We start from the raw sequence: 24,153 nt of genomic DNA, 5'->3' as shown, positions 1-24,153 counted from the left end.
TCAGTGCAAGACAATCCAAATTTCATATGGACAGCATACAGGACTGTTCTGATCTTTGTCCACAGTAGTAGCTGTAATCTGCTGCTGTCCTCAATGCTGTCCTCACTCTGATTCAGAGTGAGGACAGCATTGAGGACAGCAGCAGATTACAGCTACTACTGTGGACAAAGATCAGAACAGTCCTGTATGCTGTCCATATGAAATTTGGATTGTCTTGCACTGAATGCTATATCTAGTTAAATACTGAGAATTTTAATTGATTTATAGGGACTCCATCCCAACTTCTACTTCTCTTCAGTCAGAGAGTTTTTGTTCTTACATATAAAAATTTTCATATACAACCTCAACTTGAGAGCATCTACCAAAGAAGACCTAAAGTGGGATGATAGAGACATACCCATAGGATAAGTATTTCCCCTTATTCACCTATTTCCTCACCTAGACCCAATAGCGCCATCATCTTCTTCACCACACCTCTCTTACAAGTATTTGGACTGTCTGGGATAAGTCCTTTAGAAGTAACGAGGCCGCCACAGAGTCTTTTGAAGCGCCCAGTAAACCCCAAACAAACCACTATTTTTAGTATCTTTTGCCACTGGGTGGGGGTGGGGGGCTAATTCTGATGAGGGGTGAGAAGTAATCTAACAATGGCCTATGGACACAGGGGGATTGGGGGGGGGGGTACCCCCTAGGTATGTATGTTTTTCTGATAAAATATTTTTATTTTTTATTGAAAAGATACTTTTTAAACTTTTTGAAATTACGAAAAAAAATTCTGGGTGGTTTTTAAACACAAAAATCGTCAGTTAAATGGTTTAAGCAAAGGTTCTTAACTCCAGCCCTCAAGTACTACCAATAGGTCATGTTTTGCGGATTGCTTAAATCACGCACAGGTGGGTTAATCTATGCTGCTAGGTCAGAAATTATCCAAATTGCTTCTACAGACAGAGATCCTCAAAATATGACCTGTTGGGAATACTTGAGGGGTGAGATCACTGCATTAAAGAATGTATATCTTGGATGAGACTGTTGTTACTAAGGAGTATCTCTATGAAAAGAAAGGCGTTAAAGGGTAAAATCCCAGACACGTATGGACATACAACCATCAGCCAAAACATTAAAACCAATGACAGGTGAAGTGAACAACATTAATTGTCTCATCACAATAGCACCTGTCAAGGGGTGGGATATATTAGGCAGCAAGTGAACGGCCAGTTCTCGAAGGTGATGTGTCAGAAGCAAAAAAAATGGGGAAGCATAAGGATCGGAGCTTTGACAAGGGCCATATTGTGAAAGCTAGACAAATGGGTCAAAGCATCGCCAAAACCGCTCACTGATGCGTATGGGATGTAAATGCTCACCAGGCTGGTCCGATCCCACAAAGAGCTTCTTTGAAACATATTGCTGAAAAACTTAAAGCTGGCTATGATAGAAATGTGTCAGAACACACAGTTCATTGCAGTTTATTGTGTATGGGACTGCGTAGCTGCAGACCGGTAAGAGTGCTCACGCTGATCCCTGTCCATCACCTTAAGAGCCTAAAATGTAGCAATGTAAGCATCAGAACTGAACTATAGAGCAATAGAAGGTGGTGGCCTGGTCTGATGAATCACGCATTGTTTACCTTAGGAAGAGATGGCACCACGATGCACTATGGGAAGGAGGCAAGCTAGCAGAGGCAGTGTGATGCTCTGGGCAATCCTCTGTTATATAAACGTGGGTCCTGCCATTCATGTGGGTCTTTCTTCGACACATAAAACCTACCTAAATATTGTTGAAGACCAAGTACATCCCTTCATGGCAGCAGAATTCTGATGGCAAAAGCCCATTTCAATTTGATAATATGCCCTGTCACACTGCAAAAATTGTTCAAGAATGGTTTGAGGAACATCACAGAGTTCAAGATGTTGCTTTGACCTCCAAATTCCCCAGATCTCAATCCGATCGAGCATCTATGGAATGTGCTGGGAAAACCTGGCCACATCTCACAACTTACAGGACTTAAAGGATCTGCTGAAGTCTTGGTGCCAGATACCACAGGACACCTTTAGAGGGTCTTGTGGAGTCCATGCCAGGTCAAAGCTGGTTTAGTGGCATGAGGGGGTACAGTATAGTACAGTATATTATGGAGTTTGGGGAAAAGCATTAAATGGTGTGCCTCTAAAATAAATGAAACTGTTTAACACATTCTTAACTGGAGACAAAACTTTACCTCAAAAGAGTTGAACAATCATTTTTCTCCAAGCAGTGAAGAGGATTAGCTCTTCTATTAGAGCCTTTCTAGCTCCATGGGATTTCAAACTTGTGCATAATGCTCTGTTAAATGCCCCTTTGAACAAATTCATGTTGTCTCTCAGAGATGGACGACACTGAAGGTAGTGTTTCTGGTGACAGAAACTTCTGCCAAAATGGTTGGAGAGTTATAGGTACTACGGTGCTAGGAACACTTTTTTTTTATAATTTATGACAGGACTATTCAACTGACAGCCCGAGGGGCCAAATGTGGCCTGTGAGCCACTGCAATCTGGCCCATGACCTCATGCACTCATGCAGCAGCCAGTAATGTTGATTCTTATTGGCTTGCTGTACTGAAAACATAGCTGTTCCTGCCAGCGGTCACGTGACCGCAAAAGCCACTAAGAGTAAAGCTGATTTTTTTTTACTGGCTAAGGCTGATGTGGCCAGAAACCTGTCCCACATGATAAACTTGTGCCACATTCCCTATTATCTAATTGGACAAATCAGCACTATGTTTAATATTATGTATGTTTAATGATATGTTTTAATAAGAATTTACTTACCGATAATTCTATTTCTCGTAGTCCGTAGTGGATGCTGGGGACTCCGACAGGACCATGGGGAATAGCGGCTCCGCAGGAGACAGGGCACAAAAATAAAAGCTTTAGGACTAGGTGGTGTGCACTGGCTCCTCCCCCTATGACCCTCCTCCAAGCCTCAGTTAGGATACTGTGCCCGGACGAGCGTACACAATAAGGAAGGATTTTGAATCCCGGGTAAGACTCATACCAGCCACACCAATCACACTGTACAACTTGTGATCTGAACCCAGTTAACAGCATGATAACAGAGGAGCCTCTGAAAAGATGGCTCACAACAATAATAACCCGATTTTTGTAACAATAACTATGTACAAGTATTGCAGACAATCCGCACTTGGGATGGGCGCCCAGCATCCACTACGGACTACGAGAAATAGAATTATCGGTAAGTAAATTCTTATTTTCTCTGACGTCCTAAGTGGATGCTGGGGACTCCGTCAGGACCATGGGGATTATACCAAAGCTCCCAAACGGGCGGGAGAGTGCGGATGACTCTGCAGCACCGAATGAGAGAACTCCAGGTCCTCCTCAGCCAGGGTATCAAATTTGTAGAATTTTGCAAACGTGTTTGCCCCTGACCAAGTAGCAGCTCGGCAAAGTTGTAAAGCCGAGACCCCTCGGGCAGCCGCCCAAGATGAGCCCACCTTCCTTGTGGAATGGGCTTTTACAGATTTTGGCTGTGGCAGGCCTGCCACAGAATGTGCAAGCTGAATTGTACTACAAATCCAACGAGCAATCGTCTGCTTAGAAGCAGGAGCACCCAGCTTGTTGGGTGCATACAGGATAAACAGCTTGTCAGTTTTCCTGACTCCAGCCGACCTGGAAACATATGTTTTCAGGGCCCTGACAACGTCTAGCAACTTGGAGTCCTCCAAGTCCCTAGTAGCCGCAGGCACCACAATAGGTTGGTTCAGGTGAAACGCTGACACCACCTTAGGGAGAAACTGGGGACGAGTCCGCAGTTCTGCCCTGTCCGAATGGAAAATCAGATATGGGCTTTTGTGAGACAAAGCCGCCAATTCTGACACTCGCCTGGCCGAGGCCAGGGCCAACAGCATGGTCACTTTCCATGTGAGATATTTCAAATCCACAGATTTGAGTGGTTCAAACCAATGTGATTTTAGGAATCCCAGAACTACGTTGAGATCCCACGGTGCCAGTGGAGGCACAAAAGGGGGTTATATATGCAGTACTCCCTTGACGAATGTCTGGACTTCAGGAACTGAAGCCAATTCTTTCTGGAAGAAAATCGACAGGGCCGAAATTTGAACCTTAATGGACCCCAATTTGAGGCCCATAGACACTCCTGTTTGCAGGAAATGCAGGAATCGACCGAGTTGAAATTCCTCCGTGGGGGCCTTCCTGGCCTCACACCACACAACATATTTTCGCCAAATGCGGTGATAATGTTGTGCGGTCACCTCCTTCCTGGCTTTGACCAGGGTAGGTATGACTTCTTCCGGAATGCCTTTTTCCCTTAGAATCCGGCGTTCAACCGCCATGCCGTCAAACGCAGCCGCGGTAAGTCTTGGAACAGACAGGGTCCTTGCTGAAGCAAGTCCCTTCTTAGCGGCAGAGGCCATGGGTCCTCTGTGAGCATCTCTTGAAGTTCCGGGAACCAAGTCCTTCTTGGCCAATCCGGAGCCACAAGTATAGTTCTTACTCCTCTCCGTCTTATAATTCTCAGTACCTTGGGTATGAGAGGCAGAGGAGGGAACACATACACTGCCTGGTACACCCACGGTGTTACCAGAGCGTCCACAGCTATTGCCTGAGGGTCCCTTGACCTGGCGCAATACCAGTCCAGTTTTTTGTTGAGGCGGGACGCCATCATGTCCACCTTTGGTCTTTCCCAACGGTTCACAATCATGTGGAAGACTTCCGGATGAAGTCCCCACTCTCCCGGGTGGAGATCGAGAACACTGCTGACAGTGCTATCACATGATTTTCCGCCCAGCGGAAAATCCTTGCAGCTTCTGCCATTGCCCTCCTGCTTCTTGTGCCGCCCTGTCTGTTTACGTGGGCGACTGCCGTGATGTTGTCCGACTGGATCAGCACCGGTTGACCTTGAAGCAGAGGTCTTGCTAGGCTTAGAGCATTGTAAATTGCCCTTAACTCCAGTCTGTTTATGTGAAGTGAAGTCTCCAGACTTGACCACACTCCCTGGAAATTTTTTTTTTCCCTGTGTGACTGCTCCCCAGCCCCTCAGGCTGGCATCCGTGGTCACCAGGACCCAGTCCTGAATGCCGAATCTGCGGCCCTCTAGTAGATGAGCACTCTGCAGCCACCACAGAAGAGACACCCTTGTCCTTGGAGACAGGGTTATCCGCTGATGCATTTGAAGATGCGATCCGGACCATTTGTCCAGCAGATCCCACTGAAAAGTTCTTGCGTGAAATCTGCCGAATGGAATCGCTTCGTAGGAAGCCACCATTTTTCCCAGGACCCTTGTGCAATAATGCACTGACACTTTTCCTGGTTTTAGGAGGTTCCTGACTAGCTCGGATAACTCCCTGGCTTTCTCCTCCGGGAGAAACACCTTTTTCTGGACTGTGTCCAGAATCATCCCTAGGAACAGCAGACGTGTCGTCGGGATCAGCTGCGATTTTGGAATATTTAGAATCCAACCGTGCTGTTGTAGCAGTATCCAAGATAGTGCTACTCCGACCTCCAACTGTTCCCTGGACTTTGCCCTTATCAGGAGATCGTCCAAGTAAGGGATAATTTAAGACGCCTTTTCTTCGAAGAAGAATCATCATTTCGGCCATTACCTTGGTAAAGACCCGGGGTGCCGTGGACAATCCAAACGGCAGCGTCTGAAACTGATAGTGACAGTTCTGTACTACGAACCTGAGGTACCCTTGGTGAGAAGGGCAAATTTGGACATGGAGGAAAGCATCCTTGATGTCCAGGGACACCATATAGTCCCCTTCTTCCAGGTTCGCTATCACTGCTCTGAGTGACTCCATCTTGAATTTGAACCTTTGTATGTAAGTGTTCAAAGATTTCAGATTTAAAATAGGTCTCACCGAGCCGTCTGGCTTCGGTACCACAAATAGTGTGGAATAATACCCCTTTCCCTGTCGTAGGAGGGGTACTCTTATTATCACCTGCTGGGAATACAGCTTGTGAATTGCTTCCAATACTGCCTCCCTGTCGGAGGGAGACGTTGGTAAAGCAGACTTCAGGAACCTGCGAGGGGGAGACGTCTCGAATTCCAATCTGTACCCCTGGGATACTACCTGTAGGATCCAGGGGTCCACTTGCGAGTGAGCCCACTGCGCGCTGAAACTCTTGAGACGACCCCCCACCGTACCTGAGTCCGCTTGTAAGGCCCCAGCGTCATGCTGAGGCCTTGGCAGAAGCGGTGCCGCTTGCCCTTATGGGGACGAAAGGACTGAGGCTGAAAAGACGGTGTCTTTTTCTGCTGAGAGGTGACTTGGGATAAAAAAGGTGGATTTTCCAGCTGTTGCCGTGGCCACCAGGTCCGATAGACCGACCCCAAATAACTCCTCCCCTTTATACGGCAATACTTCCATGTGCCGTTTGGAATCCGCATCACCTGACCACTGTCGTGTCCATAAACATCTTCTGGTCACGCATATATAGAAATGCATCCTTTAAATGCTCTATAGTCAATAAAATACTGTCCCTGTCAAGGGTATCAATATTTTCAGTCAGAGATTCCGACCAAACCCCCCCAGCACTGCACATCCATGCTGGGGCGATGCTGGTCGCAGTATAACATCAGTATGTGTGTATATACTTTTTAGAGTATTTTCCAGCCTCCTATCAGCTGGATCTTTGAGGGCGGCCGTATCAGGAGACGGTAACGCCACTTGTTTTGATAAGCGTGTGAGCGCCTTATCTACCCTAGGGGGTGTTTCCCAGCGCGCCCTAACCTCTGGCGGGAAAGGGTATAATGCCAATAACTTCTTTGAAATTAGCACTTCCTATCGGGGGTAACCCACGCTTCATCACACACTTCAATCAATTTATCTGATTCAGGAAAAACTACAGGTAGTTTTTTTTCACACTCCACATAATACCCATTTTTTTGGTACTTGTAGTATCAGAATATGTAACGCCTCCTTCATTGCCGTGATTATGTAACGTGTGGCCCTACTGGAAAATACGTTTGTTTCTTCACCGTCGACACTGGAGTCAGTGTCCGTGTCTGTGTCTCTATGTCGACCGACTGAGGTAATGGGCGTTTTAAAGCCCCTGACGGTGTTTGAGACGCCTGGACAGGTACTAATTGGTTTGCCGGCCGTCTCATATCGTCAACCGACCTTGTAGCGTGTTGACACTATCACGTAATTCCATAAATAAAGCCATCCATTCCGGTGTCGACTCCCTAGGGGGTGACATCCCATTACAGGCAATTGCTCCGCCTCCACTAACATCGTCCTCATACCTGTCGACACACACGTACCGACACACAGCACACACACACACAGGGAATGCTCTGATAGAGGACAGGACCCCACTAGCCCTTTGGGGAGACAGAGGGAGAGTTTGCCAGCACACACCAAGGCGCTATAATTATACAGGGACAACCTTATAGTAAGTGTTTTCCCTTATAGCAGCTTAATATATATTTATATCGCCAAAATATGCCCCCCCACTCTGTTTTAACCCTGTTTCTGTAGTACAGTGCAGGGGAGAGCCTGGGAGCCTTCCCACCAGCGGATCTGTGTGGGAAAAATAGCGCTGTGTGCTGAGATAGGCCCCGCCCCCTTCACGGCGGGCTCTTCTCCCGGTTTTTTCTGTAATCCTGGCAGGGGTTAAATACATCCATATAGCCCAGGGACTATATGTGATGTATTTTTAGCCAGTAAAGGTAATTACATTGCTGCCCAGGGCGCCCCCCCCAGCGCCCTGCACCCTCAGTGACCGCGGTGTGAAGTGTGCTGAGAGCAATGGCGCACAGCTGCAGTGCTGTGCGCTACCTTAAGAAGACTGGGAAGTCTTCAGCCGCCGATTTCTGGACCTCTTCTCTCTTCAGCATCTGTAAGGGGGCCGGCGGCGCGGCTCCGGTGACCCATCCAGGCTGTACCTGTGATCGTCCCTCTGGAGCTAGTGTCCAGTAGCCTAAGAAGCCAATCCATCCTGCACGCAGGTGAGTTCACTTCTTCTCCCCTTAGTCCCTCGATGCAGTGAGCCTGTTGCCAGCAGGTCTCACTGAAAATAAAAAACCTAACAAACTTTTATTCTAAGCAGCTCTTTAGGAGAGCCACCTAGATTGCACCCTTCTCGGCCGGGCACAAAAACCTAACTGAGGCTTGGAGGAGGGTCATAGGGGGAGGAGCCAGTGCACACCACCTAGTCCTAAAGCTTTTATTTTTGTGCCCTGTCTCCTGCGGAGCCGCTATTCCCCATGGTCCTGACGGAGTCCCCAGCATCCACTTAGGACGTCAGAGAAAACATGTTATATTTAGCGCTCTATGCATGGTCGTAGAATTGCATGTTTAAAATGTACTTATGAGGAGTGTATAAGTTATTTTAGTTTTAAAATGCATTGACATTTGGGAACAAATTGCCATTGGGACATTCTCACATAGGAACTGATATGTTAATAACCCTTGCACCTGCATGGGGGTCTCCGGATGAGATGCAGGCCAAGTGAGTATTTTTGGGTCTTATAAACAAACATGAGAAGAGACTGTCTAGAATTTCCTGTGTGTGGAACTTTCAATGCAATTGAAAATAGAGTTACATTTATATTTTGAAAGAGACAGGTATATGTTAATCAGATTGTACTTGGTAAAGCAAACTGGTTGGTGTTACAAATATGCAAGGGAAGGAGGAAATTGCTTTATCCAGTTGTTTAGGTTAATTTAAAATGTAATTTGAAATGTAATATGCATTTATTTATATTGTGTGAGACACCATGGTTGGTTAAAAAGACCACCACAGGTTAGTACAGTGTGTAAGAACAGGATAAAAACTAGGAATGAGAGTCCTGGAGAGGGAGATCTATTTTGCCTGGGAAGAGAGTAAGCCATTGTAAACATCTTGAATGCAGTGAATGGTCCTTAGCACCTTTAGTGATGGACTTAGTCTTTTTTAATGCTTTTTGAGCAATAAATATCTTATCTTCAAGACAACGGCCTTTCATTTTGCGACCAACAGGAATGCGAGACTCGCAGTCACGTTCTCCGCCTGTTCTGGGTTGAGCCCAACATCTCCAAGCTCCGCCCTACGATAGCTACAGTGTAGGGCCTGATCCAGCTCAGTGACCAGTGAGGGTCAACAGACGCCAGTCAGGAGAATTGTCAGCAGTGTTTCAACGCATACACTGCAGTAAGCAGTTCTAGGTCCAGGGGGTAAGAGCCTAGTGGTAGTAGCAACATATCCGTCCACCGCGCAGTGGGTGGAGTCAGTAGCCGGCTGTTACGGACGGTAAAAGGGAATCCCCTGTTGGCCAGGTCACATGAGACCCAAACCGAACTTCTGAACCCTTTGGAGCAGACAGCGAGGCACATCCTGTCACAGATGCCATATGTAACAACCTATATTGCCTGGTGACAGTGTTATTCGTGTTCAGGCTAGCCATATGATCGCATGGGGAGTATGATGGCACAAACTTCAAATTCACAGTGTGACACAGAAGTCACAGTGAATGACAGCCCAACAAACACTGCGGCATGTGGCAATATCTGTATTCGGCTGGGGTTGCAGTGCATTCTCCAGGCAGGTAAAGGTATACATTTGACATTATCCTACGGTCACTGCAAAATGTGAATGAGGAGCACTCCTGTCTGCAATAATATCAATAAGGGGCACCACAGTGTGGCATAGTCTAAATAAGGGGCACAACTGTGGCTTAATCTGAGTAAGGGGCTCTACTGTCAGTAGCTGCTATGCATGTGGACATGTGTGACAAGCTGGTGAACATGGGGACGTGTGTGACATATGCTGGTGTCCAGCGGAGGAGGAGTCTGATGGTATATAAAATAAGGCATGTGTAGCTCCGATGGGCATATACACTATATATATATATATATATATATATATATATATATATATATATATATATATATATATATATATATATATATATATATATATATAAAACAGGGGTTCCACACAGGTGGAAGGGGCACTCACAGTTGAATAACACATACAATTAAATTGCATAAAACATTCATAGTTTAATAGTCGAATATTCAGTTGCACCAACTCGCCCTTGATCGACGTTTCGACCCCATAACTGGGTCTCTCTCAAGATAGGCAGGTTCGGTTAACATTCAAATATCTTTTAAAGGTATATACATAGTAACATCAGTGGAGATATAAAACATCACTTAGGTGAAATGTCCTGACAACATCTATCCACTCAGCTGGTATACAGCTCAAATGCTCCAGCAATTATACCTTCACAGGTAAATGCATGTAAGGCTTCTAAATGTAGTTCACGTAAAAATCATCTATATACCAGCAGTCATTCCGTTCTGAATGCATCCAGATGAGCCACTAGTAAGTTCCACAACGCATCAAAAGCGACAATCAACCATGTCAGGACATTTCACCTAAGTGATGTTTTATATCTCCACTGATGTTACTATGTATATACCTTTAAAATAAGATTTTACTTACCGATAAATCTATTTCTCGGAGTCCGTAGTGGATGCTGGGGTTCCTGAAAGGACCATGGGGAATAGCGGCTCCGCAGGAGACAGGGCACAAAAAGTAAAGCTTTTCCGATCAGGTGGTGTGCACTGGCTCCTCCCCCTATGACCCTCCTCCAGACTCCAGTTAGGTACCGTGCCCGGACGAGCGTACACAATAAGGGAGGATTTTGAATCCCGGGTAAGACTCATACCAGCCACACCAATCACACCGTACAACTTGTGATCTAAACCCAGTTAACAGTATGATAACAGCGGAGCCTCTGAAAGATGGCTTCCTTTAACAATAACCCGAATTAGTTAACAATAACTATGTACAACTTATGCAGATAATCCGCACTTGGGATGGGCGCCCAGCATCCACTACGGACTCCGAGAAATAGATTTATCGGTAAGTAAAATCTTATTTTCTCTATCGTCCTAGTGGATGCTGGGGTTCCTGAAAGGACCATGGGGATTATACCAAAGCTCCCAAACGGGCGGGAGAGTGCGGATGACTCTGCAGCACCGAATGAGAGAACTCCAGGTCCTCCTTAGCCAGAGTATCAAATTTGTAAAATTTTACAAACGTGTTCTCCCCTGACCACGTAGCTGCTCGGCAAAGTTGTAATGCCGAGACCCCTCGGGCAGCCGCCCAAGATGAGCCCACCTTCCTTGTGGAGTGGGCCTTTACAGATTTAGGCTGTGGCAAGCCTGCCACAGAATGTGCAAGTTGGATTGTGCTACAGATCCAACGAGCAATCGTCTGCTTAGACGCAGGAGCACCCATCTTGTTGGGTGCATACAATATAAACAACGAGTCAGATTTTCTGACTCCAGCTGTCCTTGCAATAATAAGAATTTACTTACCGATAATTCTATTTCTCGGAGTCCGTAGTGGATGCTGGGGTTCCTGAAAGGACCATGGGGAACAGCGGCTCCGCAGGAGACAGGGCACAAAAAAGTAAAGCTTTACTAGGTCAGGTGGTGTGCACTGGCTCCTCCCCCTATGACCCTCCTCCAGACTCCAGTTAGGTACTGTGCCCGGACGAGCATACACAATAAGGGAGGCATTTTGAATCCCGGGTAAGACTCATACCAGCCACACCAATCACACCGTACAACTTGTGATCTAAACCCAGTTAACAGTATGACAACAGAAAGGGCCTCTTAAAGATGGCTCCTTAACAATAACCCGAATTAGTTAACAATAACTATGTACAAGTATTGCAGATAATCCGCACTTGGGATGGGCGCCCAGCATCCACTACGGACTCCGAGAAATAGAATTATCGGTAAGTAAATTCTTATTTTCTCTATCGTCCTAAGTGGATGCTGGGGTTCCTGAAAGGACCATGGGGATTATACCAAAGCTCCCAAACGGGCGGGAGAGTGCGGATGACTCTGCAGCACCGAATGAGAGAACTCCAGGTCCTCCTTTGCCAGGGTATCAAATTTGTAAAATTTTACAAACGTGTTCTCCCCCGACCACGTAGCTGCTCGGCAGAGTTGTAATGCCGAGACCCCTCGGGCAGCCGCCCAAGATGAGCCCACCTTCCTTGTGGAGTGGGCTTTTACAGTTTTAGGCTGTGGCAGGCCTGCCACAGAATGTGCAAGTTGAATTGTGTTACAAATCCAACGAGCAATCGACTGCTTAGAAGCAGGTGCGCCCAACTTGTTGGGTGCATACAATATAAACAGCGAGTCAGATTTTCTGACTCCAGCCGTCCTTGCAATGTATATTTTTAAGGCTCTGACAACGTCCAACAACTTGGAGTCCTCCAAGTCGCTAGTGGCCGCAGGCACCACAATAGGTTGATTCAGATGAAATGCTGATACCACTTTAGGGAGAAAATGCGGACGAGTCCGCAGTTCTGCCCTATCCGAATGGAAGATTAGATAAGGACTTTTATAAGATAAAGCCGCCAATTCAGATACTCTCCTGGCAGAGGCCAGGGCTAGTAACATAGTCACTTTCAATGTGAGATATTTCAAATCCACCTTTTTCAATGGTTCAAACCAATGGGATTTGAGGAAATCTAAAACTACATTTAGATCCCACGGTGCCACCGGAGGCACCACAGGAGGCTGTATATGCAGTACTCCCTTGACAAAAGTCTGGACCTCAGGGACAGAGGCCAATTCTTTTTGGAAGAATATTGACAGGGCCGAAATTTGAACCTTAATGGATCCCAATTTGAGACCCATAGATAATCCTGATTGCAGGAAATGTAGGAAACGACCCAGTTGGAATTCCTCCGTCGGAACCCTCCGATCCTCGCACCACGCTACATATTTTCGCCAAATGCGGTGATAATGTTTCACGGTGACTTCCTTCCGTGCCTTAATCAAGGTAGGAATGACTTCTTCTGGAATGCCTTTCCCTTTTAGGATCTGGCGTTCAACCGCCATGCCGTCAAACGCAGCCGCGGTAAGTCTTGAAAAAGACAGGGACCCTGCTGTAGCAGGTCCCTTCTCAGAGGTAGAGGCCACGGTTCGTCCGTGAGCATCTCTTGAAGTTCCGGATACCAAGTCCTTCTCGGCCAATCCGGAACCACTAGTATTGTTCTTACTCTTCTTTGCCGTATGATCTTCAATACCTTTGGTATGAGCGGCAGAGGAGGAAACACATACACTGACTGGTACACCCAAGGAGTTACCAGTGCGTCCACAGCTATTGCCTGTGGATCTCTTGACCTGGCGCAATATTTGTCCAGTTTCTTGTTGAGGCGAGACGCCATCATGTCTACAATTGGTCTTTCCCAACGGTCTATTAACATGTTGAAGACTTCTGGATGTAGACCCCACTCTCCCGGATGAAGATCGTGTCTGCTGAGGAAGTCTGCTTCCCAGTTGTCCACGCCCGGGATGAACACTGCTGACAGTGCTATCACGTGATTCTCCGCCCAGCGAAGAATCTTGGCAGCTTCTGCCATTGCACTCCTGCTTCTTGTGCCGCCCTGCCTGTTTACATGGGCGACCGCCGTGATGTTGTCCGACTGAATCAACACCGGCTTTCCTTGCAGGAGAAGTTCCGCCTGGCTTAGAGCATTGTAGATTGCTCTTAGTTCCAGAATGTTTATGTGAAGAGACTTTTCCAGACTCGTCCATACTCCCTGGAAGTTTCTTCCTTGTGTGACTGCTCCCCAGCCTCTCAGGCTGGCGTCCGTGGTCACCAGGATCCAATCCTGAATGCCGAATCTGCGGCCTTCTAATAGGTGAGCCTTCTGCAACCACCACAGAAGTGACACCCTTGTCTTTGGTGACAGGGTTATTCGCAGGTGCATCTGCAGATGCGACCCTGACCATTTGTCCAACAGATCCCTTTGGAATATTCTTGCATGGAATCTGCCGAATGGAATTGCTTCGTAAGAAGCCACCATTTTTCCCAGGACTCTTGTGCATTGATGTACTGACACTTTTCCTGGTTTTAGGAGGTTCCTGACCAGATCGGATAACTCCTTGGCTTTTTCCTCTGGAAGGAAAACCTTTTTCTGAACCGTGTCCAGAATCATTCCTAGGAACAGCAGACGAGTTGTCGGGATTAAATGGGATTTTGGAATATTCAGAATCCACCCGTGTTGTCTTAGCACCTCTTGAGATAGTGCTAAAGCTGTCTCCAGCTGTTCTCTGGACCTTGCCCTTATTAGGAGATCGTCCAAGTATGGGATAACTAATACGCCTTTTCTTCGAAGAAGAATCATCATCTCGGCCATTACCTTGGTAAAGACCCGAGGCGCCGTGGACAATCCGAACGGCAGCGTCTGAAACTGATAGTGACAGTTTTGAACAATGAACCTGAGGTACCCCTGGTGTGCGGGGTAAATCGGAACGTGTAGATACGCATCCTTGATGTCCAAGGATACCATAAAGTCCCCTTCTTCCAGGTTCGCTATCACTGCTCTGAGTGACTCCATCTTGAACTTGAACTTTTTTATGTAGAGGTTCAAGGACTTCAGATTTAGAATAGGCCTTACCGAGCCATCCGGCTTCGGTACCACAAATAGAGTGGAATAATACCCCTTTCCTTGTTGTAATAGGGGTACTTTGACTATCACCTGCTGAGCGTACAGCTTGTGAATGGCTTCCAACACCCTCTCCCTTTCGGAAGAGACGGTTGGTAAGGCAGACTTCAGGAAACGATGAGGAGGATCCGTCTCTAATTCCAACCTGTACCCCTGAGATATTATCTGCAGGATCCAGGGGTCTACCTGCGAGTGAGCCCACTGCGCGCTGTAATTTTTGAGACGGCCCCCCACTGTCCCCGAGTCCGCTTGAGAGGCCCCAGCGTCATGCTGAGGTTTTTGCAGGAGCCGGGGAGGGCTTCTGTTCCTGGGAAGGAGCTGCCTGTTGGTGTCTCTTCCCTCTTCCTCTGCCTCGTGGCAGGTACGACAAGCCCTTTGCTCTCTTATTTTTGTAGGAGCGAAAAGGCTGCGGTTGAAAGGTCGGTGCCTTTCTCTGTTGGGGAGTGACTTGAGGTAAAAAAGTGGATTTCCCGGCAGTAGCCGTGGCCACCAAGTCTGATAGACCAACTCCAAATAACTCCTCCCCTTTATACGGCAAAACCTCCATGTGACGTTTTGAATCCGCATCGCCTGTCCACTGTCGTGTCCATAAGGCTCTTCTGGCTGAAATGGACATAGCACTCACCCGAGATGCCAGTGTGCAAATATCCCTCTGTGCATCACGCATATAGATAAATGCATCCTTTATTTGTTCTAACGACAGTAAAACATTGTCCCTATCTAGGGTATCAATATTTTCAATCAGGGATTCTGACCAAACTACTCCAGCACTGCACATCCAGGCAGTTGCTATAGCTGGTCGTAGTATAACACCTGCATGTGTGTATATATTCTTTTGAATAACTTCCATCTTTCTATCTGATGGATCCTTAAGTGCGGCCGTCTCAGGAGAGGGTAACGCCACTTGTTTGGATAAGCGTGTGAGCGCCTTGTCCACCTTAGGGGGTGTTTCCCAGCGCGCCCTAACCTCTGGCGGGAAAGGGTATAATGCCAATAACTTTTTTGAAATTATCAACTTTTTATCAGGAGCAACCCACGCTTCATCACACACGTCATTTAATTCTTCTGATTCAGGAAAAACTGTTTGTAGTTTTTTCACACCATACATAATACCCTGTTTTACGGTATCTGTAGTATCAGCTAAATGTAACGTCTCCTTCATTGCCAAAATCATATAACGTGTGGCCCTACTGGAAAATACGTTTGAATTTCTACCGTCGTCACTGGAATCAGTGCCCGTGTCTGGGTCTGTGTCGACCGACTGAGGCAAAGGGCGTTTTACAGCCCCTGACGGTGTTTGAGGCGCCTGGACAGGCATTAATTGATTGTCCGGCCGCCTCATGTCCTCAACTGACTGTTTAAGGGAAGATAAACCATCACGTAATTCCACAAATAAAGGCATCCATTCTGGTGTCGACCCCCTGGGGGGTGACATCTGCATATTTGGCAATTGCTCCGCCTCCACACCAATATCGTCCTCATACATGTCGACACCACGTACCGACACACACCGCAAACTCACAGGGAATGCTCTAATGAAGACAGGACCCACTAGCCCTTTTGGGGAGACAGAGGGAGAGTCTGCCAGCACACACCACAAAGCGCTATATATACAAGGGATATCCTTATATTAAGTGCTCCCTTATAGCTGCTTTAATATATATATATATATAGCCATTAATGTGCCCCCCCTCTCTGTTTTACCCTGTTTCTGTAGTGCAGTGCAGGGGAGAGACCTGGGAGCCGTTCTGACCAGCGGAGCTGTGACAGAAAATGGCGCCGTGTGCTGAGGAGATAGGCCCCGCCCCTTTTTCGGCGGGTTCTTCTCCCGCTATTTTTCCAGTCAGGCAGGGGTTAAATATCTCCATATAGCCCCTATGGGCTATATGTGAGGTATTTTTAGCCTTGTATAAGGTTTATATTTGCCTCTCAGAGCGCCCCCCCCCAGCGCTCTGCACCCTCAGTGACTGCCCAGTGAAGTGTGCTGAGAGGAAAATGGCGCACAGCTGCAGTGCTGTGCGCTACCTTATGAAGACTGAGGAGTCTTCAGCCGCCGGTTTCCGGACCTCTTCACGCTTCAGCATCTGCAAGGGGGTCGGCGGCGCGGCTCCGGGACCGGACTCCACGGCTGGGCCTGTGTTCGATCCCTCTGGAGCTAATGGTGTCCAGTAGCCAAGCAGCAAATCCACTCTGCATGCAGGTGAGTTTACTACTTTCCCCCTAAGTCCCACGTTGCAGTGATCCTGTTGCCAGCAGGACTCACTGTAAAGAAAAAAAGACCTAAACTAAACTTTCTCTAAGCAGCTCTTTAGGAGAGCCACCTAGATTGCACCCTTCTCGTTCGGGCACAAAATCTAACTGGAGTCTGGAGGAGGGTCATAGGGGGAGGAGCCAGTGCACACCACCTGACCTAGTAAAGCTTTACTTTTTTGTGCCCTGTCTCCTGCGGAGCCGCTGTTCCCCATGGTCCTTTCAGGAACCCCAGCATCCACTTAGGACGATAGAGAAATATATTTTTAATGCTCTGACAACGTCCAGTAACTTGGAGTCCTCCAAGTCACTTGTAGCCGCAGGCACTACAATAGGCTGGTTCAGATGAAATGCTGACACCACCTTAGGGAGAAAATGCGGACGAGTTCGCAGTTCTGCCCTGTCCGAATGGAAAATCAGATATGGGCTTTTGTAAGATAAAGCTGCCAATTCTGACACTCTCCTGGCAGAAGCCAGGGCTAGAAGCATGGTCACTTTCCATGTGAGATATTTCAAATCCACCTTTTTTAGTGGTTCAAACCAATGAGATTTTAGGAAGTCCAAAACCACATTTAGATCCCACGGTGCCACTGGAGGCACCACAGGAGGCTGTATATGCAGCACCCCCTTAACAAAGGTCTGGACTTCAGGGACTGAAGCCAATTCTTTTTGAAAGAAAATCGACAGGGCCGAAATTTGAACCTTAATAGATCCCAATTTGAGACCCATTGACAATCCTGATTGCAGGAAATGTAGGAATCGACCCAGTTGAAATTCCTCCGTCGGAGCACTCCGATCTTCGCACCACGCAACATATTTTCGCCAAATTCGGTGATAATGTTGCACGGTTACTTCCTTCCTTGCTTTAATCAAAGTAGGAATGACTTCTTCCGGCATGCCTCTTTCCTTTAGGATCCGGCGTTCAACCGCCATGCCGTCAAACGCAGCCGCGGTAAGTCTTGAAACAGACAGGGACCCTGCTGAAGCAAGTCCCTCCTTAGAGGTAGAGGCCACGGATCTTCCGTGATCATCTCTTGAAGTTCCGGGTACCAAGTCCTCCTTGGCCAATCCGGAACCACTAGTATCGTTCTTACGCCTCTTTGCCGTATAATTCTCAATACTTTTGGTATGAGAGGCAGAGGAGGAAACACATACACCGACTGGTACACCCAAGGCGTTACCAGCGCGTCCACAGCTATTGCCTGCGGATCTCTTGACCTGGCGCAATACCTGTCCAGTTTTTTGTTGAGGCGAGACGCCATCATGTCCACCATTGGTCTTTCCCAACGGGTTACCAGCATGTGGAAGACTTCTGGATGAAGTCCCCACTCTCCCGGGTGAAGATCGTGTCTGCTGAGGAAGTCTGCTTCCCAGTTGTCCACTCCCGGGATGAACACTGCTGACAGTGCTATCACATGATTCTCTGCCCAGCGAAGAATCCTTGCAGCTTCTGCCATTGCCCTCCTGCTTCTTGTGCCGCCCTGTCTGTTCACATGGGCGACTGCCGTGATGTTGTCCGACTGGATCAATACCGGTTTTCCCTGAAGCAGAGGTTCTGCCTGGTTTAGAGCATTGTATATTGCTCTTAGTTCCAGAATGTTTATGTGAAGAGACGTTTCCAGGCTCGTCCATACTCCCTGGAAGTTTCTTCCTTGTGTGACTGCTCCCCAGCCTCTCAGGCTGGCGTCCGTGGTCACCAGGATCCAATCCTGTATGCCGAATCTGCGGCCCTCCAATAGATGAGCACTCTGCAACCACCACAGAAGAGACACCCTTGTCCTTGGAGACAGGGTTATCCGTAGGTGCATCTGAAGATGCGACCCTGACCATTTGTCCAACAGATCCCTTTGGAAAATTCTTGCGTGGAATCTGCCGAATGGAATCGCTTCGTAAGAAGCCACCATTTTTCCCAGGACTCTTGTGCATTGATGTACAGACACCTTTCCTGGTTTTAGGAGGTTCCTGACAAGCTCGGATAACTCCTTGGCTTTTTCCTCCGGGAGAAAAACCTTTTTCTGAACCGTGTCCAGAATCATCCCTAGGAACAGCAGACGAGTTGTCGGCATTAACTGGGATTTTGGAATATTCAGAATCCACCCGTGCTGTTTTAGCACTTCTTGAGACAGTGCTAATCCCATCTCTAGCTGTTCTCTGGACCTCGCCCTTATTAGGAGATCGTCCAAGTATGGGATAATTAATACGCCTTTTCTTCGAAGAAGAATCATCATCTCGGCCATTACCTTTGTAAAGATCCGAGGTGCCGTGGACAATCCGAACGGCAGCGTCTGAAACTGATAGTGACAGTTTTGTACAACGAACCTGAGGTACCCCTGGTGTGAGGGGTAAATTGGAACGTGGAGATACGCATCCTTGATGTCCAAGGATACCATAAAGTTCCCCTCTTCCAGGTTCGCTATCACTGCTCTGAGTGACTCCATTTTGAACTTGAACTTCTTTATGTACAGGTTCAAGGACTTCAGATTTAGAATAGGCCTTACCGAGCCATCCGGCTTCGGTACCACAAAAAGAGTGGAATAATACCCCTTCCCTTGTTGCAGAAGAGGTACCTTGACTATCACCTGCTGAGAGTACAGCTTGTGAATGGCTTCCAACACCGTCTCCCTTTCGGAGGGGGACGTTGGTAAAGCAGACCTCAGGAAACGGCGAGGTGGATCTGTCTCTAATTCCAACCTGTATCCCTGAGATATTATCTGCAGGATCCAGGGATCTACTTGCGAGTGAGCCCACTGCGCGCTGTAATTTTTGAGACGACCGCCCACCGTCCCCGAGTCCGCTTGAGAAGCCCCAGCGTCATGCTGAGGCTTTTGTAGAAGCCGGGGAGGGCTTCTGATCCTGGGAAGGAGCTGCGTGTTGCTGTCTCTTCCCTCGACCTTTGCCTCGTGGCAAATATGAATAGCCCTTTGCTCTCTTATTTTTAAAGGAACGAAAGGGCTGCGGTTGAAAAGTCGGTGCCTTTTTCTGTTGGGGAGTGACTTGAGGTAGAAAGGTGGATTTCCCGGCTGTAGCCGTGGCCACCAAATCTGATAGACCGACTCCAAATAACTCCTCCCCCTTATACGGCAAAACTTCCATATGCCGTTTTGAATCCGCATCGCCTGTCCACTGTCGCGTCCATAAAGCTCTTCTGGCCGAAATGGACATAGCACTTACCCGTGATGCCAGTGTGCATATATCCCTCTGTGCATCACGCATATAAAGAAATGCATCCTTTATTTGTTCTAACGACAGTAGAATATTGTCCCTGTCCAGGGTATCAATATTTTCAATCAGGGATTCTGACCAAACTACCCCCGCACTGCCCATCCAGGCAGTTGCTACAGCTGGTCGTAGTATAACACCTGCATGTGTGTATATACTTTTTTGGATATTTTCCATCCTCCTATCTGATGGATCTTTAAGTGCGGCCGTCTCAGGAGAGGGTAACGCCACTTGTTTAGATAAGCGTGTTAGCGCCTTGTCCACCCTAGGAGGTGTTTCCCAGCGCTCCCTAACCTCTGGCGGGAAAGGGTATAATGCCAATAATTTCTTTGAAATTATCAGCTTTTTATCAGGGGCAACCCACGCTTCATTACACACGTCATTTAGTTCTTCTGATTCAGGAAAAACTATAGGTAGTTTTTTCATACCCCACATAATACCCTGTTTAGTGGTACCTGTAGTATCAGCTAAATGTAACGCCTCCTTCATTGCCAAAATCATATAACGTGTGGCCCTACTGGAAAATACGGTTGATTCGTCACCGTCACCACTGGAGTCATCGCCTGTGTCTGGGTCTGTGTCGACCGACTGAGGCAAAGGGCGTTTCACAGCCCCTGACGGTGTTTGAGTCGCCTGGACAGGCACTAATTGATTGTCCGGCCGTCTCATGTCGTCAAACGACTGCTTTAGCGTGTTGACACTATCCCGTAGTTCCATAAATAAAGGCATCCATTCTGGTGTCGACCCCCTAGGAGGTGACATCCCCATATTTGGCAATTGCTCCGCCTCCACACCAATATCGTCCTCATACATGTCGACACACACGTACCGACACACAGCAGACACACAGGGAATGCTCCTAATGAAGACAGGACCCACTAGCCCTTTGGGGAGACAGAGGGAGAGTTTGCCAGCACACACCAAAAGCGCTATATATATATCAGGGATAGCCTTATAATAAGTGCTCCCCTATAGCTGCTTTGTTATATAAAAATATCGCCATAAATTTGCCCCCCCTCTCTGTTTTACCCTGTTTCTGTAGTGCAGTGCAGGGGAGAGACCTGGGAGCCGTCCTGACCAGCGGAGCTGTGAGAGGAAATGGCGCCGTGTGCTGAGGAGATAGGCCCCGCCCCTTTTCCGGCGGGCTCGTCTCCCGCTATTTTGAGAAATCAGGCAGGGGTTAAATATCTCCATATAGCCTCTAGGGCTATATGTGAGGTATTTTTAGCCTTTATAGGTACTCATTTTGCCTCCCAGGGCGCCCCCCTCCCAGCGCCCTGCACCCTCAGTGACTGCCGTGTGAAGTGTGCTGAGAGGAAAATGGCGCACAGCTGCAGTGCTGTGCGCTACCTTTAGAAGACTGCAGGAGTCTTCAGCCGCCGATTCTGGACCTCTTCTGTCTTCAGCATCTGCAAGGGGGCCGGCGGCGCGGCTCCGGTGACCATCCAGGCTGTACCTGTGATCGTCCCTCTGGAGCTTGATGTCCAGTAGCCAAGAAGCCAATCCATCCTGCACGCAGGTGAGTTGACTCCTTCTCCCCTCAGTCCCTCGCTGCAGTGATCCTGTTGCCAGCAGGAATCACTGTAACATAAAAAACCTAGCTAAACTTTCTCTAAGCAGCTCTTTAGGAGAGCCACCTAGATTGCACCCTTCTCGGCCGGGCACAAAAATCTAACTGGAGTCTGGAGGAGGGTCATAGGGGGAGGAGCCAGTGCACACCACCTGATCGGAAAAGCTTTACTTTTTGTGCCCTGTCTCCTGCGGAGCCGCTATTCCCCATGGTCCTTTCAGGAACCCCAGCATCCACTAGGACGATAGAGAAAAGTTATTTGAATGTTAACCGAACCTGCCTATCTTGAGAAAGACCCAGTTATGGGGTCGAAACGTCGATCAAGGGCGAGTTGGTGCACCTGAATATTCGACTATTAAACTATGAATGTTTTATGCAATTTAATTGTATGTGTTATTCAACTGTGAGTGCCCCTTCCACCTGTGTGGAACCCCTGTTTTTGTATTTGTGGCTGACTTTGTCAGTTTCACTGGGTGCACCCTAAACATGTATTTATGTATTTTTTGATGTGAGTGCGGATCTCCAATGATTATATATATATATATATATATATATATATATATATACACACACACACTATATATATATATATATATATATATAATATTATTCAGAGTGCCGACCTCAAAATCTTAGTCGAAAAGCCCTGACCTATGAAGAGTGGTTTGTGACAGTTTATATATACGTTTCATATCAAGGTTGGGTTATCATGTTTATACCCACAGCTACATAATGAGAGAAAGTATAAAATGCATTCATTAGGATCTATAGACAGATCACAATACATTTATCCAGGACAAAGAATCATAGAAACACATAACAGTTGTTCTGGATTCCAATTGGATTTCAGAAAGCGCCTGCCAATTCTAATCAAGCCATTTCCATATGCATTAGATAAGAAGTAGGCATACAAGAAAGATGGGTATTGTTTTGGAGAGGATGTATATTTTTCAGGCAGTTTTGGAAGTCACTCAAAGACGCAGGACAAGAGGAGGTGCTACATTATATACCATCCGGGGGGGTTATTTACGGTTCTCAACACACCTTAGAAGGCAAGCACTGTAAAATCTGTCCTGGAGTATATCAAAGAAAGGGAATAATCAGTAATTATAATTTGCTAATAATTAAAATAATGGGCCATTCCACAAAAATGAGTAAAAATGTCCCATACATGACACTGTAAAAAAAAAATTTGAAGCTAAAGGTTGACAAATTAAAATATAGCTCTTTTCTCATAGGTTTTCCTAAAAATAAAAAAATAAAAAACACAACTTGGGCCAAAACTTTGGAGTTGGGGGGGAAATTATCCAGAAGGTTCCTTTACAAAACCGTGGTGGACTTGGATTGTGATAAAAATAATATAACTAAATTTTGTGATATTGTGTTGTTTATAACAGAGAGAGAGAAAAAAAAAAAAAATAAGCCTAGTTAGGCACTTTGATATTGCATCCATCTTTAGGAGTAAAAAAATAAAATAAATTAAAACTTGTACAAATGTGCAGCATGTGACGGAGGAATTGCTGTAATGCTCTCTCTCTCTTATCGTATTAGTCACTATTAAGAATATCTCCTAATGCGTAAAAGTTTACTGCACATCTTCGCTACTCCGAAACCAAAATAGACAGTGCCTACATTTAAATGACCTTGTTTCTAAGACGCCTGAAGATTTCAGTTTATGATGTATAGCAATGCCATAGAAAATATTGCTTACTATTTCCATAGAGGACTGTTGAATAAGAAGTTTGCTACCCTAGCAGACATGTGTTTTTATGAAAGTCTGCCTGGAGATGTGCAGTTCCATCTACTGAACAGAAAAAGGATTCATCTATTTTAACTTTAATCTTCTAAAAAAAAAAAAAAAGTAGTCTTACCTGCATTGCACTTTTGCCCATCTTAACCACTTCAAAAAGCATCATATTCTCTACTCCATTTTGTTGGTGGTGTCCATTCATCCAATTGGGGCCACCAGCAGCCTTCAAACCACCTTTGCCCTTTTCTGCAGCACCTTTTTTTCCTTTCTGGTTTGATAAAATGAATACAGTAACTAATTTGATTACTTCACAAGTAGTATAAGCAAAGTAACACTTGTAATGGTTATTTGTAAATATGCACTTTAAACAAAGTGACAGACCTTTCCTTTGCCTTGCTTCGGGATTTTTCCTTCAGTGTCATCAAAGTCTGTATCCGATGAGAAATGCGTTTCTGTCTCCCTGGAATTTTAAGTATAATAAATGAAACTCATACTGAATAATAATTTTTTTAAAATGAGACGTTAAATTTTAAAAATATATAGCGGCAACTTAGTTTGAAGCACAGAAAAACTTAACACTGGTTGAAATTTACCATCATAAATGCTTAAGGCTGGGTACACACCTGACCAACATGTCGGCAGACCAGCCGAATCAGGTAAGTAAACACATGTCGGGACACCCATCCTGGGCGGTCATTTGAATTTGCCCGCACAGACAGCTGTGATGCCGGAAGATATAATGGCCAGCGGCTGTTGTTCACAGCCATATAAGGTACACACCCGCCGACAGGCACGCAACATATCGAACCATCAGTATATATCAGCCAGTTACGTTATGCTTTAATTTGCACTACAATATATATTAAAACTACCAGTTGGGCACAGC

General features: G+C 46.6%; 1 protein-coding gene across 3 annotated transcripts in view; it reads right to left on the bottom strand.

Annotated features, from left to right (window-relative positions):
• The window catches only part of STAG2 (STAG2 cohesin complex component), a 424,372-nt gene that overhangs the window by 264,139 nt on the left and 136,080 nt on the right, over nt 1-24,153 (bottom strand). For all 3 annotated transcript variants that reach the window (XM_063937252.1, XM_063937250.1, XM_063937251.1), the window contains exons 4-5: nt 23,649-23,727; nt 23,389-23,535 (exon numbers count right to left, since the gene is read on the bottom strand). In XM_063937252.1, coding sequence (XP_063793322.1) covers nt 23,389-23,535; nt 23,649-23,727 — 226 coding nt within the window. The remainder of the gene's footprint in view (nt 1-23,388; nt 23,536-23,648; nt 23,728-24,153) is intronic.

The sequence above is a fragment of the Pseudophryne corroboree genome, chromosome 8, assembly GCF_028390025.1.
Source record: "Pseudophryne corroboree isolate aPseCor3 chromosome 8, aPseCor3.hap2, whole genome shotgun sequence".
NCBI lineage: Eukaryota > Metazoa > Chordata > Amphibia > Anura > Myobatrachidae > Pseudophryne > Pseudophryne corroboree.
Note: the sequence above shows the minus strand (reverse complement) of the source record. Positions and strands in the feature narration are given on the sequence as shown.